At 39.5% G+C, this 19,270-nt stretch overlaps 2 protein-coding genes across 5 annotated transcripts in view; one reads left to right on the top strand and one right to left on the bottom strand.

Moving 5' to 3' along the window:
* The window catches only part of LOC111154236 (serpin B11-like), a 103,259-nt gene that overhangs the window by 25,732 nt on the left and 58,257 nt on the right, over positions 1-19,270 (top strand). The gene's annotated exons all lie outside the window — the stretch shown is intronic.
* LOC111154237 (serpin B3-like) lies at positions 6,358-13,110 on the bottom strand. Of its 2 annotated transcripts, none has more exons than XM_022513719.1 (7): positions 12,943-13,110; positions 12,362-12,418; positions 11,020-11,148; positions 10,130-10,247; positions 9,143-9,282; positions 8,674-8,829; positions 6,358-6,759 (listed from the first exon to the last, which is right to left on the bottom strand). In XM_022513719.1, exons 1-7 carry the CDS (start codon positions 13,108-13,110, stop codon positions 6,358-6,360), a joined length of 1,170 nt encoding a protein of 389 aa, XP_022369427.1. The 2 variants fall into 2 exon arrangements, with proteins under 2 accessions (XP_022369427.1, XP_022369428.1); XM_022513720.1 differs by having other exon boundaries at positions 8,674-8,766.

The following is a 19,270-nucleotide window of genomic DNA, read 5'->3' as shown; positions in this document are numbered from 1 at the left end:
GTTCCAGGGCACCAATATGTGTATTAAGCCCATCAGGGGTGTTTAAAAGTTCTGGCTCACTAAGCTCACACTGACTAATCCCCTGGGTTTTAAAAATATTTGCTTATGATACTATATTTGTGATGCATTCTGCATCTCCAAGCAGATTTTACCTCACTGCCATCAGGAAAGCCTGTCCCTGCAGGATGTGTTCTGAGCTGTCTCAATGTGCATCAAGGTCATTCATGTGCTCCTCTTGCAGTGGGCATAAACATTACCACAGAGAGGTGAAAATGCAGATAGTGCTCCATTTGTCATGTGCAATTTATCTTTATTTCACTTTAGTCTGACCACTTAAAGTGGAAGCTATTGTTTTTCTTAAAATTATTGTTAGATAAAAACTTTAGGAGAAAGAGTCCTTCTTAGGGAGAAAACAATTGCATTTTTAGTCTCACGTGAAATATGAATCATCTTGGCAATATTTTGGATTATGTGTGTTGCTAGTTTCCACCTATTTGGGTAGACAATAATCAGGAGCAGAGACAATATAGTTTTAGATATTATGATTCTAGACCAGGGACTGTCCCTGGGTTTCTGTGCTCTGAGACCGCCCTGTCCTCTGGGGAACCACACATATACAGCCACTTGGCTGGGTAGAACCCTCAGTGAATTCTGGTCTCTTGTGTCTTTTATAAAACGTCTTCCTGAACTTAGAAGTTTGCCTTTCTTATGGGATCCTTAAGCTTTTCAGATTTCTAGTTTTCTGATTGCCCACCAGCTATTTTCTGACTGATCTCAGCTACTTCCATGGAATATGTTGGTCACCCTGTATCTGAGAACCCACCACGTAATCCAGGATGACACATTGTAGGTACAGAATAATTGTTGAATGGCCTACACTATGCTGCACACAGTGAGACAGATAACACATTTTTTTGATGTTTATTATCTCTTTTGTAATAGAAATACAAATGAGTTCTTATAGAACAAATGATGGGCTCCCAAGTGACTTAGGGAAATGACTCAATCATCCATTGGTTTGTTACATAGTCGCTGGCCACCTGTGTGAGCTCCCAGGTGTACAGCATAAGTAATTCTGACAGATGCCCCATTCTGATGGAGTCGATAGGATTGTACTTTGAGGGTTTTCCCCAGAAAAGGATGATATCATTTCATAAAGGAAGAAGGTATCTATAAACAGAAATAGTTGGTGAGGCGTGACTTTCATCTTTGACTATTGTGAAAATTGTATCCAAAACTGACATAAAAATAGCTTTAAATTTTAAAATAGTGTATTTTATCCAATGATATGTAATGGAAAATTGTCTAGAAATGAATTTTCTCATTAAACTCTTTCAAATCTCAAATTAAAATTAAAATTTGGTAATTTTTAATGTCTCGATCAGTAAAGGCAGCTTGGTAGATCACACATTGCAGAATTCTGCTTTTTATTTTTCAGTTTCATGATTCTTCTTGCTCCATATGACAGGAATACTGGCATGTAATTAAATAGGGTTAAAAATATATGAATAAATTGAGAATTGGCCCACGTTGCTCTTAAAAACATACTTAAGTTTTTTCCACTCAAGTACTTCCAGAGGCAGTAGTCACTATATTTTGTGCAATTCTGTTCCTTTTTCTCCTCTGTCCACTTTTTTGAGGCATAGTTTACATTAAGCAAAATGCATACACTCTTGGTGTGCACGTCAGTGCCTTTTGAAAACATTAACACTTGGATAGCCACCAGCTGATCAAGTTGTAAAGCAAGCATTCATTCCACCAGAAATTTCCACCGGACTCGTTCACCATCAGTATCCTCTCCAGCTTCAGCCCCAGGAAACCACTAATCAGCTTTTTGTCACCCCAGGTTGGACTACCTGTAGGTGGAATTACTTACATTACGTGCTCTTTCTGTCCTGCTTCTTTGGCCCAGCGCGGTGTGGGGAAGGTTCACCCATGCTGCTGTGGGGGTCAGTAGTGTCTTCCTCTGTACCACCAAGATTGGTCCCACTGTCTGTTTATCCATTCACCTGCCGATGCAAGTTTGAGTTATTTCTAGTTTTTGGCCCCTCTGAATAAGGCTGCTGTGAACATTTGTATATAGCCCTTTTGTGGACACATATTTTCTGTTCTCTGGGGTAAGTATCAGGGAGTGGAGTTGCTAGATCACATGTCAAGTAAATGTTTATGTTTTATTAGAAAATTACCAAACTGATTTCCAAGGTGGTTGTACCTTTCCGTGTTCCCCACCAGTATTAAGATGACAGTTCATATAGAGTTTCATAGAGGTTTTTTTTTGTTCCATATTCTCTCCAACACTTGATGTGGCCGGTTTTTAAAATGAAGATCAAAGTTTTGGCCACTCTATGAGGTGTGAGGTGGTGTTCTGTTTGGGAGAATCCTTGAAAGCATATAAATATCCATTCCTTATAAAACTTTTAATTCTGTCATTTGTTTATTTTATCTCAGTATAGACTCATTATATTCTGTTTTATTCAATGAGTTAGAATGTATTACTTTAAAAATAAAGATACAAGATTGGAGTTGTCTATCAATTTCTCTGTATATGGCCACAGTATGGAGGTAGTTGGTTCTCTGGCCTTAAAATATAGGCAAAGCTTTTCAGTTCTCATAACTAGCTATCAGTCATGCCCTCTACTTGACCTGACCCTAATGCCTTTGGGCTTTTATCATATCTTGTTTGCTCTTATAACGTTCCTTTAAAAAACCCAACTAAAATCACAATAGCCAAACTGGAAAGAGCCGAGATGTCCATCAACAGATGAATGGATAAAGAAGATGTGGTCTCTCTCTCTCTCTCTCTCTCTCTCTCTCACACACACACACACACACACACACACACACACACAGACACTCACAGTGGAATATAATGCAGCCATCAAGAATGAAATCTTGCCATTTGCAATGATGTGGATGGAACTAGAGGGTATTATGCTAATCAAAATAAGTCAATCAGAGAAAAATAATTATCATATAATCTCACCGTTATACAAAATTTAAGAAATAAGACAGAGGGTCATAGGGGAAGAGTGGAAAAAATAAAACAAAATGAAACCAGAGAGGAGACAAACCATAAGAGATTCTTAATCTCAGGAAACAAGTTGTGGGTTGCTGGAGGGGAGGTTGGTGAGGGGATGGGGTGGCTGGGTGATGGGCATCGGGAAGGATATGTGTTGTGATGAACACTGGGTATTATATAAAACTGATGAATCACAGACCTGTTGCCCCTGAAACAAATAATACATTAATTTAAAAAAAAACCATCTAAAATAACAAGTAGTTGAAAGTTGCGATCTAAAGGGATTCCAACAATCAATTTTTCACACCCCCCCCAAACATTATACAAGTTTAAACTTCATTGAATCATTAGAAATTAGTTCATACCCATGGTGGCATTCTAAGTTTATTTATTGCTTAAAATTTTCTTTTAAAATATACGGTCCCTGGTCCTGGGCTTAACTTCTTCTTCTTCTTTTTTTTAATTTTTTATTTTTTCAGCATAACAGTATTCATTATTTTTGCAGCACACCCAGTGCTCCATGCAATCCATGCCCTCTACAATACCCACCACCTGGATCCCCCAACCTCCCACCCCCCGCCCCTTCAAAACCCTCAGATTGTTTTTCAGACTCCATGGTCTCTCATGGTTCACCTCCCCTTCCAATTTCCCTCAACTCCCTTCTCTCCATCTCCCCCTTGTCCTCCATGCTATTATCTTCTCTTTCTTTTCTTCAATCTCATGAGGTACCCCAGTGCCTCTTGTTCATCAAAGCAACTGCCTCCTACCTTACCTTCCCTGCCCAGCCTATTCACCACATGGTTTATAATGTTACCTCCTCTCTCGCCAGTCTTTGAGTTGCCTTGACCAAATCTCATACTTAGATGGGGAGATATTTACTTCCTCTGCTCTGTTCTTGGGCTGCTGAATTCTGCTGAAGAAGATTTAGACCTTGCTTAGATTCTCTAAAGTTCATGTTTTATGAAATCAGTGGGGATTCAGTACTGCCTGAGAGGGATTTGGACTGAACACAGTCCCTTAAGCAAAGCTGTGTTCTAAAAACTAAAAGTTGTCAATACCTGATGTTTGTATATTGACACACTTCGAAGTCAGTTCTAGGCCCTCCTTTCTTATCACTTTATACTCTCTCCCCAGGATCTGTTCTTGCCTTTAGGTGCCTATTTTTTTTTTTAATATGCCTATATGTGACTACAATATTCTGTTAGATAGCATCATTTTATTTTTTTTAAAGTTTTTAAAAAACTTTTTGACATAGAGAGGAAAGAACGTACAAGCAGGGGAAGTGGCAGGGAGAGGGAGAAACAGGTTCCCACTAAACAGAGAACCTGAAGTGTGGCTTGGTCCCAGAACCCTGGGGTTCCAACCCAGGACCCTGGGATCATGACCTGAGCTGAAGGCTTATGGTTAACTGACTGAGCCACCCAGATACCCCAGATAGCATCACTTTGTTAATTGCCTGGAGGTGATTATATTTTCATATAATTTTCATTTGAGATACATTTTTATTTTATTTTATTTGACAGAGGGAGAGAAAGCACAAGCAGGGGGAGCAGGGAGGGAGAGGGAGAAGCAGGATCCTTCTGAGCAGAGAGTCTTACGTGACGCTTAATCCCAGAACCCTGAGATCATGGCCTGAGCTGAAGGCACATGCTTTGTGTGTGTGTGTGTGTGTGTGTGTGTGTGCATGTGTGAACATTTTCTTTTATTGGGCTTTATATATATAATCAATAAAGTCAAAGTAATATATAAATATCACAGTACAAAAAAGGAAAAATATAAATGGATAGTGCTTTTACTCCATGAAAAAAAATATTTTAACATTTTAATTTAATTTTATTTTTTTCATGTTCCAGGAGTCATTGTTTATGTACCATACCCACTGCTCCACGCAATATGTGCCCTCCATAATACCCACCACCAGTCTCACCCATCTCCCCAACTCCCTCCCCTCCATAATCCTTAGTTTGTTCTCAGAATCCACAGTCTCTCATCTTTCATCTTCCCTTCTGATTTACCCCAATTCACATTTCCTTTCCTTCTCCTAGGTGCCTATTATTTTTAAACCATGTTTCAGAGTTCCTGAATAAACATGGTAAAACTTACATTGGGCGTGACACGTTTAGAGCTTCAGATCATATCCGGCATCTGAGCTCCAGACTCCTCTATGTTCAGGTGCATCCATTTGGATGTTTCAAAAGTAATTAAACTTCAGCAAATATAGACCTAAACCCAGAATATTTTCTTCTCTCCAAAACAAAATCTTTTTCCATTCAATCCACTGGGAAGGCCAGTCTCGGACATCATTTTTGGCTTCCATCTCTCATTTCTGTCCCATATGACATGTTGCTAGAACCCTGTGCATTTTACTCTTTAAATAATTCTTACATATCTGTTTTCTTAGCGCCGCTCCTGACATTCTAATGGCTTACTAATTAATCTCACTGTGTCTGCGCTGTTCTTTCCTCTCATCTATTCATATCATAAGAGCCAGAAGTATATTTAAAAAATGCAGATATGCGGCGGGGGGTGGGAGGTTGGGGGATACAGGTGGTAGGTATTGGAGAGGGCACGGATTGCATGGAGCACTGGGTGTGGTGCAAAAACAAGGAATACTGTTATGCAGAAAAAAAATAAAGTTAAAAAAAAAAAGATATGATGATCTCATTCTCCTCTTTGGAGAACAAACAACTGAAACCTATAATGGCTTTCTGTTTATTTTAGGGTAAAATAGGAAGTTGTTAACATGGGCTTCAGAGCTTTCATGATTTAGTACCAACCTACCATCGGGGTTATGATGTTCTACTCCTACTTTGAATTTTCTTTTTTATATGACAATATATTTCTAAGTTATCTTTCCTGTGTGTGGTAGGCCAATTTGTACTTTATTGAAAAGAGAAAAAGAAAAAGCAACAAATAATATGAATAAATAATTGCTTTATTGATAATGTATTTCATAAAAGAAATTTAGACATGTAAGTGTTCCAGATATCACATAATTTTAAAAAGTGAGGGTATCTAGGTTAATAAGTTTGAATAGTAGGTATGATTTTTGAAATAGGTGATATGATTTCAAATTTGGTAGAAGATAGAGGGTTTAAAACATGCTTTTATCTTATGTGGAACATTTTGTCCAAGGGGGAATTACTACTGGGAGATGAAGTAGGTTTACATGTGTTTATAGAAGGGGAGAGATAGACAGACGTGCTATTTCAACCATTACATTCTTAGTGACTATGAGATTGGATTGGAAAAAGAATTAAAGAGAAGCTGTTGTTTCTAGCAGTCCCCGTACTAGAACAGCTGTGAATTTCCTCTTAGTAGCAGCAGGGTAGTTGCATCTAAGGGGAAGAGACTCTGCCCAAGAAGAGGATGCTGTTGGTCTTATTGTGCCTGATGAAGAACAAGAAAGGGTGATCGCAATGGAAAGGGTGAGTTGGTAGTGATCTGACTTTAACAACTACCGCTGTAGAGCTTGCAGCCTCCGTGCCCTCTTCAGTCACCTCCACAAAGGACTTGTGTATGACTTTAGATAACAGGAGATCCTTCATCCCTGTCATGCCTGAGAGGTTGGCTCTCTGTGGATTGAAGACATCCGCCATCCCCAGGGCTCTCAATGTGTCCTTGAGGTCATAGGTCTCTTCCACTTTGAACCGGGGTAAATATAAATCCACATAGTTATCACGCATGTTCTGTGAGCTTGTCCATTTTATTAGTTTCTCAGCGGTCAGTTGGTCTTCAAGCTACAACAGTGGAAGAAAAGGAACAGCTGACGTGATTCTCATTGGATGTCAGACACGATTTATTTAACGTTGGCTTGAATTGTAGAAAACTTTTATTTAAACAGTAAATGCAAATGCAGAAGATTCAGTGTATCACATCTTATCTGAGCAGGCAAAAATAGCACAATCATAATTACATTTTATACAATTGAAAAATGTATTATGTATTCATGACTGTTATATATAAGCATAAATGTGCAAATATCTATACATGTGTATATGTATGTGCATATATGTGCATACAACAGAATTGTATATGTATGTGCATATATGTACATATATGTGCATACAACAGAATTATTAAATAAAGTTATTTTGTAAGAGATGAACTGTATCTATTTTTTACACTCCCCACATTTGACATGCATCTTTTTCAAATGGACTTCTCTTGTTAATATCCTTGTGTACATAATTTTATACATCCTAATTGAAATAATTTTTATTGTGTAGGCACTACTTTTACTCCTTTTTCTTGCTTGACCTATTTGTAAATATTTCTTATATAGATATATATTTCTCTAATCAAGTTTAAATTGTTACACAATACTACTTCTAAATTGATATTCGATGTATATATGTTTACTTAATATTTTTAAGCATTCGCTATGTGTCAGTCCCTAAATTAAACTATTTGTAATACAAAGATGCGCCAAAATTTGAATTTTTCAATGTGTTGAGCCACTTCTGTCCGAAAGCTTTTGCCTTGTTTGGATTAGTTACTTCAGGTCAAAATCCCCAGGACTGGGCGCCTGAGTGGCTCAGTGGGTTAAAGCCTCTGCCTTCAGCTTAGGTCATGATCCCAGGGTCCTGGGATTGAGCCCCACATCAGGCTCTCTGCTCCGCAGGGAGTCTGCTTCCTCCTCTCTCTCTGCCTTCCTCTCTGCCTACTTGTGATCTCTGTCTGTCAAATAAATAAATAAAATCTTTAAAAAAAAATCCCCAGGACTGTGATTCCTGATGTCATTGATAATGAGGATTGCTGAACTGGAGTATGAATACTGTCATGGCCCTTCACATGTATTGCTGTATTACTTTCCCTGAGGATCTCCAGGTCCACTGTTAGCACTGTATCTATTTTGGGTGCTGCAAGTTCACTGTGACTTTAGCAGCATGACTGGCTGTTGGGAGTCATTGGAAGCTGCCATGTTTGGAAAGTCCTGACTGTGCTAGTCCTTACTGCTTAGATCTTTGCCTTTGGTATTTTTATATATTAACTTTATGTGTTAAATAGGAAAATTATAATCCCCTCATACACCTTTTTTTTTTTTTCCACTCTGAGCAATGAGGCTCCAAATGACTTTTGAGTTCTTAGGGACAGAATACTTCCAGACTGAAAAGTAGGCATCAAGATAAATGTGTTTGTCTATTATCTACAAGACCACTGTGATTTGATATTTAAAATGTACCTTTTGTTGTTTTAATTTGTTTCTTTTGTTTATGAGTGAGCTTGCAAATATTTCCATGTGTCACCTACATATGAATGTTCATTTCCTTGTCTTCAAATAAATATACTGGGATATATTAGAAGTTCTTATGGTTGCAGAATGTTAATGTGTGTGCCTAGGTATGTTTCTTCTGAACTGACATTCTATGGTTTCATCAGAATATTAATGGGATCTGTGATGTTGTGATTTTCTGTATATTCTTCCATATGACACTATGACATTTAAGATATTTACTCTTTGGGGTACCAGATTCTCCTTAACAATTCTTTTTTAGTCTGTATGCAGAGAAGAAACTATGTACTCTGTACTTGAACTCTGTTAGCCACCACCACCAATCTGTGAGCATTACTTCAATGAACCGCCTATACAAGCATTGTACTACTAGGAAATGAGGCAAATAGTGGGAAGATTTGGAGGTACAAGATTTTACCTTCTGCAGACCATCCACTTCATCTGGCAGCAGCAACATCATGCTTAGATCTTTGCCTTTGTATGGTATTTCCAGGATCTTGGCTTGTATGTCCTCCAGTGAGGTGAACTTAAAAACGTTGACTTGTTTCATCATTTGTACAGGTTTGCTTGTATCCTGCGGTAATTAATGTGGCAAACAAATGCTAAGGGAGGCATCAGTCAAAAGAAGATAATACTATTGAGAATACCAAAGACATCCTCCTTCTAAAAGATGATATGTCAAATCTGTAAATCAGAAGCAAGAATTTCTTCGAGTATGTCTATCTAAATAAAGTAAAAAAAAAAAAAAAACAAGAAGAAAATACAACCATGAAAAATCTTATTTTCTAAAAACAAACAACCTGCTGTTGTACATGCAATCAGGTATGAGTTCAAAGTTAACGTTCCATTTATGAGTGTGTTACATTATTATAAATAAATTACAATACCCTGTTCAGCCAAAATTCTTTTTCCAAAGTGTTTTTTTTATCAAATTTGATGTCCCACTGTCCTTTGAAATAGATGGCGTTCACCAGAACCAGCCTGGTAAACTCAAGAGAGTTTTTGGGAAGCAGATCCTTGATTTTTTCTGCAAAAGAAAGAAAATCAAAGGTCTGCTGGGAAAGTACAAGTGGTTTGTCTGGAAGATGCTTTTCAAAGTTACAGTGGATCATTAATTATTCACACAAGTCACTACTTTAGGGACTGTGAGCAGTAATTCTCGAGGTGCATCTTTCCTTGTGGCATCAGCTTGATGGAGTTACCCTCGCTGGAGACACCCCTTTTTGTCTTTGGGAAAGGTGTTCAGATTCTCTGTCTTTGGGTGACTTCAGTCATCTCACACAGAATATGGATGCATTGATTTCAGCTACTCTTACAGCATATCCATTTCCACCCTCGCTCTCTCCCCGAATTCTTCTGTGCCTTCATTCTTCACTCCTCCCTCTTCTCTCCCTTCCCTTCTATTTTTTCAGCTTTGGGCTTACTGCTCTGAGGAACTAGGGCTTGATTTTTCTTTAGGACAAAGGGCATGAGCTCCGTCACCTGAAACACATGCCCTGTGCTGTCAGACAACACAGTCCATGGTTGTCTTCCTCTCTATTATCCACTTTGAGAATTTAAAGGATGTGAACCAAGATGGGGTCTGAGCAGAGTCTTGGGATCCACAAAGGTATTGTCATCTATGGCCATGAGCAAACACAGATTGCCAGCTATGTTTCTTTGTAATTGTTTTTCTTTTATACCTCCTGGGTTCCCATGTTGCGTTCCACATTTACCTGAACCATTCCATCATCTGTAGTGCCCTCCTCCAGCCTCTCTGCAAAGCCACCTCCCTCAACCCACTGGCACCCCATATGGTGTCAAGAACAGGTGTTACACACACCAGAGACTCAAAAAAAAAAAGTGGCTTTTATGGGTGATCTCTCATATCCTACCATGAGTTTGGCTTTCCACCCAGGAATTAATCTTCTTACGACTTTCTTCTGGAGCATTGCTAAAATCAACAGATTCCACACTGGTCAGGTAAAATTTCTTAACATTATCCATGTATTCCTTTGACATGGGAAGGAAGAAAGGAAGAATTAAGAGTAATATATCCATAACTATATATTCCCAAGTTAGTTATCGTCAATCTTGACAAAATATGGTACAGGAATCTGGACCCTGAAGAAATCTACATTGTCTTGCCCATGTTTATTTTATACAGTAAGTGTGTGGGTAATGTGAAAAAGAAGTACAGGCTGGCACAAGAATGAGGTCTTTGAAAGGCAGTACCTTCTGGACATAGACTGAGGCAGAAGAGGCTGTAGGTTGCAAGCTGCAAAGCACAATGCTCTAAAGGAGATGGTGGGCTTCTGGGACTCCTCAACAGTTCTACCAGTCCATAGCGTTCTTGCTTTTACTCATATCTTCTATTCTGGGCATTCAGTATTCCCTGACACCTTCCCAACTTCCCATAGAGACTCCACGCCTGCCCTCTCCTCAGTATCCCAGTAGCCATACATTTTCTAGGTCGTTGCCCACCAAAATTTACACTGTGTGACTGAATGGTGTCAGATCGTTGGGGACATCTCATGACTTCCTTTGTGCTGAACCCCCTCTTGGGTTATGAAGTAATGCCTAGACCCACACTCTATATTGATGGATTACCCAGTTCTAGGACACGTCATTTGGTATAGTTGAGGCAAGGGAATCTTGTACCCTGTGTGAATGCTCTGCCTGTGGCTCAGCCAGGTTCATCTGCCTCAGTCTCTCCCATTTGGTCATTGGAGGACATAGGACCCAGGATTCAGATTAAAGATGTGGCAGGCCAGATGAAACTTACTTGAAGAAACTGATAATTTTTTTCTCCATAGAGCTTGTTGGCGATGTTCAGTTCATATGCATCAGTGGGTTTCTTTAATTCAGTCAGAAGCTTTTGAAATTGATGGTGCACATTTCCCAACTTTTCAACCTTCAAATATAAAAAGGAAGGTTCACTGCATTCTCTGTCAATGGAAATATAAATACTAACCCCATGTAAACTATTAGATCCAAAGCTAAAGTTTGTAGTCCCACCGATAATATTCATTGTTATTCCCTGATTTTTGGTGGATTTACTTAAATATTCTTCAGAATCCTTACATTCAGTCTCCTCCAGGAAATTCTTTCTTCCTGCTTTGAATAATCCAGTCTTTTCACTTTTTAACTATAGATACCGCATGATTCTGCCATTGGATTGTCTTTTAATTGGTACAAATAGGTTAAGCTTCCCAGCTAAACTTAAGGTCTTTAAGGGCTAGAGGCACATTTAATTTTAACAGCCATTAATAGTATGATAATATTGAATTTATATATTTCAGTTACATTATGACATGAAGCCCTTTACTCTCTTAGATTGTATTTCTTCTAAGACCTGTTGACCATGTTCTATGGCTCTTCATTAATGATATCATACTCTAAGTGTAGGAGCAGCATGTGCAGTGGTAAGGGCTTTACATTGGTATCTCTAAGTCTTTAATCCTATTCAGATGAAAACAAGAAACTCAGAATTAAATAAACTTTCCAAAGGGATGCAGGTAGCAGAGTCAAGTTTTGAACACAGGTCTGTCTGAATCTAAAGCCTTCTGTTTGCTAGCTAAGAGTTTTGGACCTTAAGGCTATAACTATATATCTCATCTAATCGTTTTCCAAAATGTGCTTGGATGTGGAAATCCCACTTACGAATTAATTAAAATTATATTATTTTACAGTGTTATGATTACTGTAATTATTATTAGTCTATATAATAATACATAAAATTTATCAGGGTTTCCAGTAATCTAGACACTGTTACAATGTTTTGCATCTGCTTGTATGCATTAAGACAGATTCTTTTATTACTCCCAGTTTACTGGGAGGGGGTCACTGTGCCTCAGAGTGGTTGTGTCTTGTTCATGTTCCCTGTTGGTGAACAGCAAACCAGGAATTTGAAGGTCTTTAGGCACAGTGTTGATCTCCCCTCAGGAGACAAAAGTATGAAATAAATAAGTATGTCATATGAAATGAGATACAACTCTGTCCAATGTATTTTACCTAAGATATTTCTTAAAAATGGGCTTTTCACATATTATCTGAAATTCCTAAATTAAAGTATGACCCTCTTGAATATGCAATTCTCCTTCTAGACTCAAGACTCTGTGACTCACATCGTCTGTTGTAGTTCTTCCTTCTGTGTTCTCTGTGACTTCATTAAAGTGAAGGACCTGGAAGAGACAGGAAGTGGGGCAAGAAAACTACTCAAAAGTTTGGGAAATAAAAAAGAAAAAACCCAAATCCAAACAAAACAAAACCCCAAACTAAAACCAAAACCAAAACCAAAATACTAAACAAAGGAAAAAGAGAGAACTTCAGTATAAGCATTTGCTCCTTGAAAAAACCAGACACTACAAAGAATCCTGTGTCATTATTTATTGCTGAGAAAACATGAAATGTTTTGCATGAATTTAAGTCAGTGCATCACTTCTCCCATTAGTCTTCCCTGTAAGCCTTGCCTCTGTTTGTTGTGTGATTGGGGGAGTTCATCCCAGCTATCAGAGTAAATGTAGGCATGGGAAGTGAATGGGGCAGAGCCCTGGAGGACATGTGCCCCCTATGGCTCTGTGCACAGCGAGTCATGGGAATGCTTGCTCCGTCTCCTGTGCTGCACAGCCAGATCTGTGGTCATCTGCATGCAAGCCAACCGAGAAATCAGTCGAAGCTGGTCAGTGTATAGGAAGCGGACACCTACCTTCTCCATTTCGAATGCAGTGTTTTCTTTGGCTCCTAGGTAGGTCATAGCTAATGCTGCTGAGATGGAGAGAGGGGAGTAGAAGATGTTGTCATCCTTTTTTGATGTTTTGAACTGTTGGAACAGATCAAATGCGAAGTGGGTGTTTGCTGCACTGAGTGAATTCATGGCGACCTTGGTGAGATCTGGAACTTCTAGAAAAAAGCATCAGATTCATTTTATGACTTTACTGAAGGGAAGTTTAGTCTGTAATGAACTTTTCTTAAGAGAAATGACTTATATTTAGATTGTGAGATTCTGGCAACTAAAGTTTTTCTTCTACTTTTCAAGCCTCTTTCAACATATTTGTATTAATTTCATAATTAAATGACTATCGAATTACTATGTAAAAAAAAAAGCTTTCATGAAAAAGTAATAGAACATCTTTATCTTTCTTCTGTCACTGGCAGTACTAGGCCTGGGTAGGAAAGGCTTTAGTACAGACCCCAACACAGAGGTTCAGCCAGGTCCCATGAGGCACCTCTCTGCCTTTTCTTTCCAGGTTCTTTGCGAGTCAGAGACTTTCCTCCCCACCACATGTGTGCCTAAGGAAGCATTTGTTTAATCAGAAATAAATCAGCTAAAGGATAAATCAAATGAAGGAGATATTTCAATTTTACCCCGGCAGAATAAGTAAAATACAGTCACACAAAATATAGTCACACACACAATGCATGATAGAAAAAATGCCATTGCCAGTATTTTCAGAAATGATCCCTGTTATTGAGCTGGAGCAGCAGGAGGCACATACCTGTGTTCCTGGAGGAAGCAGAGGTGGGCAGGGAGCCTGTCAGCCTGCGTGTGGTGAACAGTGAACTCCTGAATATATAGCTCGCTCCTGCCACCTTCTAGTCCTCGTGATCGGTATTTCAAGTAAATCAACTTTTGATTTCTTAACCAGGCTAACCATCATATGAATCAACTAAAAATATTTATGAGAATAAAACATGAGTGTTCTATTCCTGTACTTCCTTCATTTACCCTTCAGTGTTAACATACTCGCAGAGGGAAGAAAGATGGATAAAGACAGGGAACATCTTGTGTGGCAGCCTTCTAGTTTTTTATATAAATATGAATAAAAAACAAATCGTCTGAGCTCCAGAATTGTGATATTTCTGTGTCGCTTGCCCTTTAGCATACCAGCTTCACAGTCATGGACTGGGCACCATAGTCAACTGCTTGTAAGAAAAAATGAGACAAAGGTGTTCCTTGAACGCCATGGTTAAGTCTCATATACATGACTTTAAGTCTCATATACATGACGTTCCCACAGGTACAATTATAGTAAAAACTTGACTTTTACCAAGCAGTGATAGGTATTCACCTATTTACAACTTTTATAACTTATTAAGGCAGGTCTCTTTGTTATTTCCATTGTATAGATGACAGAAATGAGGCACAAAGCAGTTGAATAAAAGCTCAGGTGTCTGCAGGTAGTGAATTGCACAGGTGAGATATCAAGCAGATTAGCTGGCTCGGGAACCTGCATGTGTATTCACTACACACACTAGTATATTAGTTTGAAACGACATACCTCCTTGCTTTTAAACGCAAAGAACCTTTTTCTTCTGTACTCTCAAAAGAGGTAATGTCCTCCTACAAAATCAGAAAGGGTAAGATACAATCAAATACTAAGCTCCACAGTCACCAGGAGAGAAGGCTTGTCTTTCAGATGCCCCTTTAGGGCTCCATCCTGGACAGCCAAGAACAGTGAGTGCAGGATGATATCCGGGTGATATCCCCTGAGCGCGTGAGGCTCAGAGAGAGAGAATCAAATCAGGCCCAATGCTTCCTTCCCCCAGACAGCTTTGCCAAGCTGGGATTTAGTAAAATGAAGAGGAAGGGAGGGAAAGAGGCAGACAAAAGAAAGTTTTTCCCCAGAGTACATGGTACTCTGAGGCATGGCTGTGGCTAGTGTGAGGGTAGTGGTTATGGGGCATCTAGCCCCACACCTGGCCTCCCCCGGGGTGGTGGATGTTTGTACCATGGATCAAATTTTTAATTGAGATATAATTCATCTACTAAAAGACTCACTTTTTAAAAATGTAATAGTCACTAGTTTTTAGTACATTGAGAAGGTTGTGCAGCCATCACCATGATTTATTCTGAAACAACTTCACCACCCCACAAAGAGACTCCTGCATATCTCTCCCTTACCAAAGTCTCTGGAAACCACGAATCTACTTGTTCTATGAATTTGTCTATTCTGGGTATTTCCTATAGATGGAATTGCATGACATTTTGGCCTTTTGTATCAAGTTCCTTGCACTAGCATGGTTCATCCGTGGCATAGCACACTGTAGCATGTATTTCTCCATACGACTAATGTTCCATCATATGGGAACACCACTTTCTGTGACCCACTCCTATGTGAACCTACATTTAGGTTTTGTTCTGACTATTATGTATGATGCTGACATGACCCTGCATATAGAAATTTCAGTGCAGATATATGTTTTAATATCTTAGGTATATACCTAGCAGTGAAAAGAGTTGTGTCATACAGTAAGTCTGTGTTTGATTGTGAACTGCCAGACTGTTTCCCAGTGGCTGCGCCCTTTTATATTCCCACCTGAATATGATGGGTTTAGGTACGGGAGTTCTGATCTCCAGCATATGTCCCTAGCACTTGTTGCCATAGTGGTTCCTGTCTAATACTTGCCATGGACAGAGTGTTTTGTCTCAGCACATCCTGAGTTCACAGGAAGGTTCACCTACAACAAGGTCCCAGAAGCACAGAGCGGGGAGACAGGAGTTAGAGGGTGAATGGGAATTTTGTTTCTAAAACTGAGATTTTTTTTCTGGAAGATCTCCCTACCCCGCTAGGCCATTCTGCTCTTAGGTCTCTTCTATCCCTCTGTGTGTAGTGAAGCCCTAAGTGAGATTGTTATGTAACAGATACCCGAGTTGAAACTGGGTGGAGATAAGGGAGGAAACAGACTGTTGGGGTTTTAATAAAGGAGTAGGTCCAAAGTTAGAAGAAAATGATGACAAAACGACCCAAAAATATGGGAATAGGAACTTCTCACTGAAGATTGTGTCACCGGCCATTGTCAACAGACAGAAGTATGAGTTCCTGGAGTAGGAGCAAGAGGGGTTTCTTTGGGTTCCAAGAGAAAGGGACCTGATCTCGTAGGACAGAAGCAAGAAGCTCAGACTGGGCGTGGGAGAAAGAAATTTGGTGATAAAGTGGTATAAATTAGCCTTTAAGGGAACTTCTGACTAAGGCTGAAATTCCCTGAGATTTAGCTGCTAAGATTTGTCATGCAGAAATAGAGTCTGAGGACAAGGGACTAATTATAAGGGCCAGGAGTTTGCTTACATTTAGAGAGAGCTTGGGCTCAACTGAGAAATATTTTCATAATTTTCTTCTGTTCCCAAAAAGTGTTCCTGCCATGCAATCAACAGTGTTATGACATTCTGATATCATATGGTGTCACAGATCACTCAGCCATTCTTGGAAGTTTTTACATGTGATTCCTTTCCAACTTGTGTCTTTGGCTGTTTTCTAAATAATACACCAACATCATTGGTTCCAGGAATCCAGAAACCCAATAAAACTTAGAAGGAACATACACTTTCAGGAACCATCATGCTATTTCTCATGCCTTTATAAGTTGGTTAAGAAATATCTCCTTGGTTTTCCTGAACCTTACTTCCTTGTGAAGGGTGTGACTTGTTAAGTTGCAAATCCTAGGGGAATTTTATTTCTTCTTTCTTCTTACAAAGTATATGGTGTGTCTCTTTACAGGGAAACCGATTAGTGGAGAACAAGAAGCATCCAACGGTAGAATATCTGCCAATTACTTTATCCTCTGCGGAAACAGACATAGCTATATATGCGTTGAATATCATAGAATGAGGTTAGCCAGCTTTGTAAAAGAATTTCACAGAGGAGAACTCATTCCAGTAAGATTTATACAGACATTAGTTAGGGAATTGGTCTCCTGTGTAAGTATATCGTGGAAGACAGATTCATATGAACTCCACCCTTTCTCCCATTCCCACACATCCAGCACCACCCAGGACAGTCATCCTGCTTTCAACCAAATCTATAACTGTTCCTTGTTGTTCTCTTATAACTCCCTCCCTGAATCATGTGGGCATTCCTGTTCTTTTGCCAAGAAACACCAGTGCAGTCTCTCCCCTTTCCTCTTCCTCTTTGCTTTAAGTGAAATAATGGATGTTCCCCATTACTGCATGTCACTGGATCTTTTCTCAGAGGCAGCGTCTCACTCCCCCATCTTCATACCATGAAGCCAGGAAACTTGGTCTTCTCTTTTTTTTATTTCCACTGCCTTTTCTAGCTATTGTTTTTCCTGTCTTCAGTTCCCTATTTTCACTTTTCTATTGTGCGTGTGTGTCAACATGTGCCCACCTACCATCCTGTGTGTTACTCCTTACTATTCATTAAATCATCTGTTACCTCTTCACCCTTTTATGGTTTTAGCTCTTCATCCTAAATGCTCCCAGTATTCCAGGTTAACTCAAAATTTTCATTTCATTGTCAACAAATGGAATATATTCCTATTTTATTTTACATCTGTTTTAGTTGAAGCTCCTTCTTTGTGAAAATCTTCTCATGTCTTTTGCCCTATTGATCATTGGATTCATGATGTTTCTTACCTATTTGAATATGCGCTTTATATAAAGTAATATTGATTGCTGTTGATGCCATCTCTGGAGTACGAATGGAGAGAAAAATTCTAGAAGGCTGAAGAAACTTGAGTACATGGCATGTGGGTTTGCTGGGGATTTTATTTTGCTTCTCCAGTTCTCCTCTACATTTTTTTTTTTTTTAAAGATTTTATTTATTTATTTGACAGACAGATCACAAGTAGGCAGAGAGGCAGGCAGAGAGAGAGGAGGAAGCAGGCTCCCCGCTGAACAGAGAGCCCGATGCGGGACTCGATCCCAGGACCCTGAGATCATGACCTGAGCCGAAGGCAGCGGCCCAACCCACTGAGCCACCCAGGCGCCCCTCCTCTACATTCTTTCATCCACCTGTGGGTTCCAGGAATCTCAGTCATAGGGTGACATAATCAACGTCTTGTCCTCTGACAGACCCTTGCATTTGGCCACTGGGAGGCAACAAGTCATCCAGCTTCCTCTCAGCTAGGCTGCCAAGGGATGGTTGCATTTCTTTACCAAAAGCCACAGATGCTATTGGGCAGCCTTTTCTGTAGTTCCACCTGTTTCCTGGATTTTAGTAACCACTCCTCCTCTTACTATTTAGGTCTGGGGTGGCGTTGTCTCCTACTGTTGCTCGCCTTGTACTATTCACCATTCTTTATTGGCTTTTCTTAGCTCTGACTATATCTTGAATAGTTTCTTCATCAAACTTTTCTGAATTATCCACTTTGACTGTGTCATTTGTTTTCTGCTAGGCCCTTGGCTACTATAGTAAGTAAATTGTTTCAGGAAAAATATCTTCAAGTGGAATTCTGGAATCAGGTTGCTCACGTATTGAGAAACACATGTTGAGAGGAAATGGGACACTGGCATATGGCATATAGTGGCTTCAAGTTATTTCTGATGGAGGCAAGACATGAAGCGCAGATGGAAAAAACAAGGTGTCAGGACATCAGGTGGCTGTGGTGCTAAGTTGCTGTAGCCACAACAGTAGTTTTAAAGATTGTGGGATCAGCTGCTTGCTTATGATGGGCCTGGGAAATTCAATCCGATTGAAATCTGAAAAACCTCTTCCATGGATCTTGTCAAGTAAATACTGAAAGCTAGAACACATTTAGAATGAAAAGATGCTTCATCTTTGGGCACCTAGGTGGCTCAGATGGTTAAGCGTCTGCTGTCGGCTCAGGTCATGATCCTGGGGTCCTGGAATCGAGTCCCATATCCGGCTCACTCCTTGCTTCTTCTCTCTCTGCCTCTGCTTCTTTCTCTCTGTCTCTCATGAATAAATAAATAAAATCTTAAAAAGATGCTTCATTTTTCTAGGAGATGCAATTAAAACAACAATGAAATTAACACCAGTAACAATGTTTAAATACTTGGGATTGGTGTGATGTGGAAGAAGAGAGTTATTGTTGAAGGGCTGGTGAAAATGTTAGTCAGCTACTTTGGTAATATTTGGTGGTATGTGCTTCATATGTCTTCAGATGTCTTCTGATGACCCCTTACCAGTCTTTGACTAGATTAGGTGAATTTTCTGAATTATTTGTCACTGTTGACTCATCTTCCTTGGAATTCTGCCTTTAGTTCTCCACATCTCTGACCCCTCCCCACTGCCCCTCCTCAGATCCATGTCCTCCTGGAGGTCTTCAGCAGGCGC

This window comes from Enhydra lutris, unplaced genomic scaffold, assembly GCF_002288905.1.
Source record: "Enhydra lutris kenyoni isolate GAN:26980312 unplaced genomic scaffold, ASM228890v2 scaffoldscaffold36, whole genome shotgun sequence".
Lineage (NCBI taxonomy): Eukaryota > Metazoa > Chordata > Mammalia > Carnivora > Mustelidae > Enhydra > Enhydra lutris.
Note: the sequence above shows the minus strand (reverse complement) of the source record. Positions and strands in the feature narration are given on the sequence as shown.

What these genes read in the sequence shown, in the direction of transcription:
- LOC111154237 (XM_022513719.1), bottom strand. Translation starts at nt 13,110, where the DNA reads ATGAATTCACTCAGTGCAGCAAACACCCACTTCGCATTTGATCTGTTC. An exon ending in GGTGGAAAGCCAAACTCATG is followed by an intron (nt 9,283 to 10,129) that starts GTAGGATATGAG and finishes TTTCTTTTGCAG; the next exon opens with AAAAAATCAAGGATCTGCTT. An exon ending in AAGTGGATGGTCTGCAGAAG is followed by an intron (nt 6,760 to 8,673) that starts GTAAAATCTTGT and finishes CCACTGTTGTAG; the next exon opens with CTTGAAGACCAACTGACCGC.